Source organism: Abramis brama (genome assembly GCF_963993115.1).
Source record: "Abramis brama genome assembly, chromosome: 14".
Taxonomy (NCBI): domain Eukaryota; kingdom Metazoa; phylum Chordata; class Actinopteri; order Cypriniformes; family Leuciscidae; genus Abramis; species Abramis brama.
In genome coordinates this window covers 397,501-405,000 of record NC_139976.1, presented here as the reverse complement: position 1 = coordinate 405,000, position 7,500 = coordinate 397,501, and the positions used below count along the sequence as shown (strand labels likewise).

General features: G+C 50.7%; 1 protein-coding gene across 2 annotated transcripts in view; it reads right to left on the bottom strand.

Moving 5' to 3' along the window:
* Window positions 1–6,708: 6,708 nt before the first annotated feature.
* Window positions 6,709–7,500, bottom strand: part of lhpp (phospholysine phosphohistidine inorganic pyrophosphate phosphatase) — an 8,327-nt gene continuing 7,535 nt past the window's right edge. For both annotated transcript variants that reach the window (XM_084134642.1, XM_084134641.1), the window contains exon 8: window positions 6,709–7,229. In XM_084134642.1, coding sequence (XP_083990768.1) covers window positions 7,115–7,229 — 115 coding nt within the window. In that variant the 3' untranslated portion in view covers window positions 6,709–7,114. The remainder of the gene's footprint in view (window positions 7,230–7,500) is intronic.

Sequence of the window (7,500 nt, the reverse complement as noted above, 5' to 3'; positions counted from 1 at the left end):
TAGAGCTGAGCGTGTAGAGCTGAGCGTGTAGAGCTGAGCGTGTAGAGCTGAGTGTGTGTAGAGCTGAGTGTGTGTAGAGCTGAGCGTGTAGAGCTGAGTGTGTGTAGAGCTGAGCGTGTAGAGCTGAGCGTGTGTAGAGCTGAGCGTGTGTAGAGCTGAGTGTGTGTAGAGCTGAGTGTGTAGAGCTGAGTGTGTGTAGAGCTGAGTGTGTAGAGCTGAGTGTGTGTAGAGCTGAGTGTGTAGAGCTGAGTGTGTGTAGAGCTGAGTGTGTGTAGAGCTGAGTGTGTGTAGAGCTGAGTGTGTAGAGCTGAGTGTGTGTAGAGCTGAGTGTGTGTAGAGCTGAGTGTGTAGAGCTGAGTGTGTGTAGAGCTGAGTGGGTGTAGAGCTGAGTGTGTGTAGAGCTGAGTGTGTGTAGAGCTGAGTGTGTGTAGAGCTGAGTGTGTGTAGAGCTGAGTGTGTGTAGAGCTGAGTGTGTGTAGAGCTGAGTGTGTGTAGAGCTGAGTGTGTGTAGAGCTGAGCGTGTAGAGCTGAGTGTGTGTAGAGCTGAGTGTGTGTAGAGCTGAGTGTGTGTAGAGCTGAGTGTGTAGAGCTGAGTGTGTGTAGAGCTGAGTGGGTGTAGAGCTGTGTGGGTGTAGAGCTGAGTGTGTGTAGAGCTGAGTGTGTAGAGCTGAGTGTGTAGAGCTGAGTGTGTAGAGCTGAGTGGGTGTAGAGCTGTGTGTGTAGAGCTGAGTGTGTGTAGAGCTGTGTGGGTGTAGAGCTGAGTGTGTGTAGAGCTGAGTGTGTGTAGAGCTGAGTGTGTGGAGCTGAGCGTGTGGAGCTGAGCGTGTGGAGCTGAGCGTGTAGAGCTGAGTGTGTGGAGCTGAGCGTGTAGAGCTGAGCGTGTAGAGCTGAGTGTGTGTAGAGCTGAGCGTGTAGAGCTGAGTGTGTGTAGAGCTGAGCGTGTAGAGCTGTGTGTGTGTAGAGCTGAGCGTGTAGAGCTGAGTGTGTGTAGAGCTGAGTGTGTGTAGAGCTGAGCGTGTAGAGCTGAGTGTGTGTAGAGCTGAGCGTGTAGAGCTGAGCGTGTGTAGAGCTGAGCGTGTGTAGAGCTGAGCGTGTAGAGCTGAGTGTGTGTAGAGCTGAGTGTGTGTAGAGCTGAGCGTGTAGAGCTGAGTGTGTGTAGAGCTGAGTGTGTGTAGAGCTGAGCGTGTAGAGCTGAGCGTGTGTAGAGCTGAGTGTGTAGAGCTGAGTGTGTGTAGAGCTGAGTGTGTGTAGAGCTGAGTGTGTAGAGCTGAGTGTGTGTAGAGCTGAGTGTGTAGAGCTGAGTGTGTAGAGCTGAGTGTGTAGAGCTGAGTGTGTGTAGAGCTGAGTGTGTAGAGCTGAGTGTGTAGAGCTGAGTGTGTGTAAAGCTGAGTGTGTAGAGCTGAGTGTGTAGAGCTGAGTGTGTAGAGCTGAGCGTGTAGAGCTGAGCGTGTAGAGCTGAGTGTGTGTAGAGCTGAGCGTGTAGAGCTGTGTGTGTGTAGAGCTGAGCGTGTAGAGCTGAGTGTGTGTAGAGCTGAGTGTGTGTAGAGCTGAGCGTGTAGAGCTGAGTGTGTGTAGAGCTGAGCGTGTAGAGCTGAGCGTGTGTAGAGCTGAGCGTGTGTAGAGCTGAGCGTGTAGAGCTGAGTGTGTGTAGAGCTGAGTGTGTGTAGAGCTGAGCGTGTAGAGCTGAGTGTGTGTAGAGCTGAGTGTGTGTAGAGCTGAGCGTGTAGAGCTGAGCGTGTGTAGAGCTGAGTGTGTAGAGCTGAGTGTGTGTAGAGCTGAGTGTGTGTAGAGCTGAGTGTGTAGAGCTGAGTGTGTGTAGAGCTGAGTGTGTAGAGCTGAGTGTGTAGAGCTGAGTGTGTAGAGCTGAGTGTGTGTAGAGCTGAGTGTGTAGAGCTGAGTGTGTAGAGCTGAGTGTGTGTAGAGCTGAGTGTGTAGAGCTGAGTGTGTAGAGCTGAGTGTGTAGAGCTGAGTGTGTAGAGCTGAGTGTGTGTAGAGCTGAGTGTGTGTAGAGCTGCTGAGTGTGTAGAGCTGAGTGTGTAGAGCTGAGTGTGTAGAGCTGAGTGTGTAGAGCTGAGTGTGTGTAGAGCTGAGTGTGTGTAGAGCTGAGCGTGTAGAGCTGAGGGTGTAGAGCTGAGCGTGTAGAGCTGAGCGTGTAGAGCTGAGTGTGTGTAGAGCTGAGTGTGTGTAGAGCTGAGCGTGTAGAGCTGAGCGTGTAGAGCTGAGTGTGTAGAGCTGAGTGTGTGTAGAGCTGAGTGTGTGTAGAGCTGAGCGTGTAGAGCTGAGTGTGTGTAGAGCTGAGGGTGTAGAGCTGAGTGTGTGTAGAGCTGAGCGTGTAGAGCTGAGTGTGTGTAGAGCTGAGTGTGTGTAGAGCTGAGTGTGTGTAGAGCTGAGCGTGTAGAGCTGAGTGTGTGTAGAGCTGAGTGTGTGTAGAGCTGAGCGTGTAGAGCTGAGTGTGTGTAGAGCTGAGTGTGTGTAGAGCTGAGTGTGTGTAGAGCTGAGTGTGTGTAGAGCTGAGCGTGTAGAGCTGAGTGTGTGTAGAGCTGAGTGTGTGTAGAGCTGAGTGTGTGTAGAGCTGAGTGTGTGTAGAGCTGAGCGTGTAGAGCTGAGTGTGTGTAGAGCTGAGCGTGTGTAGAGCTGAGGGTGTAGAGCTGAGTGTGTGTAGAGCTGAGCGTGTAGAGCTGAGTGTGTGTAGAGCTGAGTGTGTGTAGAGCTGAGTGTGTGTAGAGCTGAGCGTGTGTAGAGCTGAGCGTGTGTAGAGCTGAGCGTGTAGAGCTGAGCGTGTGTAGAGCTGAGCGTGTAGAGCTGAGCGTGTAGAGCTGAGTGTGTGTAGAGCTGAGTGTGTGTAGAGCTGAGTGTGTGTAGAGCTGAGCGTGTAGAGCTGAGCGTGTAGAGCTGAGCGTGTGTAGAGCTGAGCGTGTAGAGCTGAGCGTGTAGAGCTGAGCGTGTAGAGCTGAGCGTGTGTAGAGCTGAGTGTGTGTAGAGCTGAGTGTGTGTAGAGCTGAGCGTGTGTAGAGCTGAGTGTGTGTAGAGCTGAGCGTGTAGAGCTGAGCGTGTAGAGCTGAGCGTGTAGAGCTGAGCGTGTAGAGCTGAGCGTGTAGAGCTGAGTGTGTGTAGAGCTGAGCGTGTAGAGCTGAGCGTGTAGAGCTGAGCGTGTAGAGCTGAGCGTGTAGAGCTGAGCGTGTGTAGAGCTGAGTGTGTAGAGCTGAGTGTGTAGAGCTGAGTGTGTAGAGCTGAGGGTGTAGAGCTGAGTGTGTGTAGAGCTGAGTGTGTAGAGCTGAGTGTGTAGAGCTGAGTGTGTGTAGAGCTGAGTGTGTAGAGCTGAGTGTGTAGAGCTGAGTGTGTAGAGCTGAGTGTGTAGAGCTGAGTGTGTGTAGAGCTGAGTGTGTGTAGAGCTGAGTGTGTAGAGCTGAGTGTGTAGAGCTGAGTGTGTGTAGAGCTGAGTGTGTGTAGAGCTGAGTGTGTGTAGAGCTGAGTGTGTGTAGAGCTGAGCGTGTAGAGCTGAGCGTGTAGAGCTGAGCGTGTAGAGCTGAGTGTGTGTAGAGCTGAGTGTGTGTAGAGCTGAGTGTGTGTAGAGCTGAGCGTGTAGAGCTGAGCGTGTAGAGCTGAGTGTGTGTAGAGCTGAGCGTGTAGAGCTGAGCGTGTAGAGCTGAGCGTGTAGAGCTGAGCGTGTAGAGCTGAGTGTGTGTAGAGCTGAGCGTGTAGAGCTGAGCGTGTAGAGCTGAGCGTGTAGAGCTGAGTGTGTAGAGCTGAGCGTGTGTAGAGCTGAGCGTGTAGAGCTGAGCGTGTAGAGCTGAGCGTGTAGAGCTGAGCGTGTAGAGCTGAGTGTGTGTAGAGCTGAGTGTGTGTAGAGCTGAGTGTGCAGAGCTGAGTGTGCAGAGCTGAGTGTGCAGAGCTGAGTGTGCAGAGCTGAGTGTGTGTAGAGCTGAGTGTGTGTAGAGCTGAGCGTGTAGAGCTGAGCGTGTAGAGCTGAGCGTGTAGAGCTGAGTGTGTGTAGAGCTGAGTGTGCAGAGCTGAGTGTGTAGAGCTGAGTGTGTGTAGAGCTGAGTGTGTGTAGAGCTGAGCGTGTAGAGCTGAGTGTGTGTAGAGCTGAGTGTGTGTAGAGCTGAGTGTGCAGAGCTGAGTGTGTGTAGAGCTGAGTGTGCAGAGCTGAGCGTGTAGAGCTGAGCGTGTAGAGCTGAGCGTGTAGAGCTGAGTGTGTGTAGAGCTGAGTGTGCAGAGCTGAGTGTGTAGAGCTGAGTGTGTGTAGAGCTGAGTGTGCAGAGCTGAGCGTGTAGAGCTGAGCGTGCGCGGAGCTGAGCGTGTGCGGAGCTGAGCGTGTGCGGAGCTGAGCGTGTGCGGAGCTGAGCGTGTGCGGAGCTGAGCGTGTGCGGAGCTGAGTGTGTGCGGAGCTGAGTGTGTAGAGCTGAGTGTGCAGAGCTGAGCGTGCAGAGCTGAGCGTGCAGAGCTGAGCGTGTAGAGCTGAGCGTGTAGAGCTGAGCGTGCGTGGAGCTGAGCGTGTAGAGCTGAGCGTGTGCGGAGCTGAGCGTGTGCGGAGCTGAGTGTGTGCGGAGCTGAGTGTGTAGAGCTGAGTGTGTAGAGCTGAGTGTGTAGAGCTGAGCGTGTGTGGAGCTGAGCGTGTGTAGAGCTGAGCGTGTGTGGAGCTGAGTGTGTAGAGCTGAGTGTGTAGAGCTGAGCGTGTGCGGAGCTGAGCGTGTGCGGAGCTGAGCGTGTGCGGAGCTGAGCGTGTGCGGAGCTGAGTGTGTAGAGCTGAGCGTGTGCGGAGCTGAGCGTGTGCGGAGCTGAGCGTGTGCGGAGCTGAGTGTGTAGAGCTGAGTGTGTAGAGCTGAGCGTGTGCGGAGCTGAGTGTGTAGAGCTGAGTGTGTAGAGCTGAGCGTGTGCGGAGCTGAGCGTGTGCGGAGCGGAGCGTGTGCGGAGCTGAGCGTGTGCGGAGCTGAGTGTGTAGAGCTGAGCGTGTGTAGAGCTGAGTGTGTAGAGCTGAGTGTGTGTGGAGCTGAGCGTGTGTAGAGCTGAGTGTGTAGAGCTGAGCGTGTGTGGAGCTGAGCGTGTGTAGAGCTGAGCGTGTGTAGAGCTGAGTGTGTAGAGTAGAGCCCTGCACGGGCCTCAAATCTAGGCCCGAGCCCGGCCCTGGCCCGAGACGCTCAGGCCCTAGCCCGACCCGTGTCCGACAGCTCATCAGAATTATCAGCCCGAGTCCGACCCGAGCCCGTTTTTTTTTTTTTTTTTTTTTTACAGCGGCAGACTGCCATTAAAATATGTCTGTTTTGTTAGTTATGTTTCTTTTCTTTTCATTTCATTTCTTTATTAAGCTAATTTAGACAAATGTTTGAAGCATTTAAAAAAAAAAAATGACGGCCAAGCAAGCCGAGCCAACAGCGAGTAAAACATGTTTGATCAATTTAGCCTCTCAAATCAACGCTAATACTTTACTTAGCTACAATAAAATCCATAGATATAAAACACTACAAGCATATCACACAGACAGTTAGTTTAATGTTTATTTATTAAACCACAGTGAGTAATTTTTTTTGAAATAGCCTACTGAGGCAGGCTCAGGCTGCTCGCAACAGCGCTCGCAAACGAAATGAGCAATAGTCAATCTAAACAAATTAAATTAAATAAATCAAAAACAAACTTGCAGGTTATCTTACCTCAAAAATGCACCACAGAACATGGCCATTCTTTTTTCCAGTAGTTTCCAACAGTTAAACGAAAATAAAGTCCAATCGAACGAAAAACGAAAAACATCAGTAGTTTCCAACAGTTAAACGAAAATAAAGTCCAATCAAACGAAAAGTTAGAACAGTCTCTTACAGAGCATCGTGGAGAAAAAGAATAGCATCCACAGTGGAAGAGTTTAACCCAGTCCTCTCTTCTATCACTTGCGATTTTTCTCTTAATATTCTCCATTATTTGCACATGAGGTGAATCGTTGGTTCCGCTGACGGGAAACCTTCTGTGTGTGTGTGTGTGCGTGCGTGCGTGCGACTGTCATGTCAATCATATGTCAGTGTGTGTAATTATAAGATTATGAAAGTTATGAGGTTATTAAATGTCTTTCTATGTTTGTTTTTCTATCGTCGACGTCAACTTCTCATATTTTTTTTATTAATGTCTAAAAATATAAAAAGAAGGATAACTCAAAAGAGGCCCGAGGCCCGGCCCGCATGTGAACTATGACGTGAAAATTGGCCCGAAGCCCGGCCCTAGGGGCGTAAAAAAGTCGGGGCCCGTCGGGCTCGGGCTGAAATGCAGGGCTCTAGTGTAGAGCTGAGTGTGTAGAGCTGAGCGTGTGCGGAGCTGAGCGTGTGCGGAGCTGAGCGTGTGTAGAGCTGAGTGTGTAGAGCTGAGTGTGTAGAGCTGAGTGTGTAGAGCAGAGCTGAGTGTGTAGAGCAGAGCTGAGTGTGTAGAGCTGAGTGTGTAGAGGGTCTGGGGGAATGAGGGCTTCAGACCCTGGAGATCATCAACACCAGCACAATATGAGGAACATGTTATATATGTTTTTTTCAAAAAGTTAAATGCATGTTGCACAGAAACCCAGAGCGGAGAGGAAAAGCAAACACACAACTCCAGTTATTAATATTTCACTGGTTCTCCTGTTTTTGTGTTCATAATTCCTGGACAGTTAGTGTGAGTCAGTTCTGGCTGAATCTGCTGAATCACTGGATGAAGATTATCAGCCACGAACAAAATGGAGAAAAGAAAACATAATTGTCTTAGAAACACTTTATTTTTTTATAATTTATATCAGATAATGAAGTATAACAGCCCTGATGATCAGTGTGAGTCTACATCAGCGACCACTGGGGTCTCTTCAGTGATGATGTCAGTGTTCGGTCAGTGATGATGTCAGAGGACTGTCAGTGATGATGTCAGTGTTCGGTCAGTGATGATGTTTGTGGATGGTCAGTGATGATGTCAGTGTTCGGTCAGTGATGATGTCAGAGGACGGTCAGTGATGATGTCAGTGTTCGGTCAGTGATGATGTCAGTGATGATGTCAGAGGACGGTCAGTGATGATGTCAGTGATGATGTCAGTGATGATGTCAGTGATGATGTCAGTGTTTCAGTCAGTGATGATGTCAGTGTTCGGTCAGTGATGATGTCAGTGATGATGTCAGTGTTCGGTCAGTGATGATGTCAGTGATGATGTCAGGATGGCGTGCGCGGCGGCGGCGAGGTCATCCACGTATGCGTCGGCTCTCACACTCGCGTGCTGCTCATCGCTCGGCCTGCAGGAACAGGTCAAAGGTCAAGCACTTCACCTGTCATGTGATCTACAGAAACATCAGTCTGTCCAGTGCAGACATCTAAACATTTATAATACAGAGGGCATCTACTGGAGGAGCAGAAACACTGAGACTTCCTGAGAGACTGGGCAAAGTAAAGATTCGGTCCAGCTTTCACTCAGGTCCTGTGCTTCTGACAGGCTGTTTTGTTGGGAAAGACTGAGACTGGTTTCCCGCTCTGGAGGGTTTGATGCGGATCTACACACACGCTCAT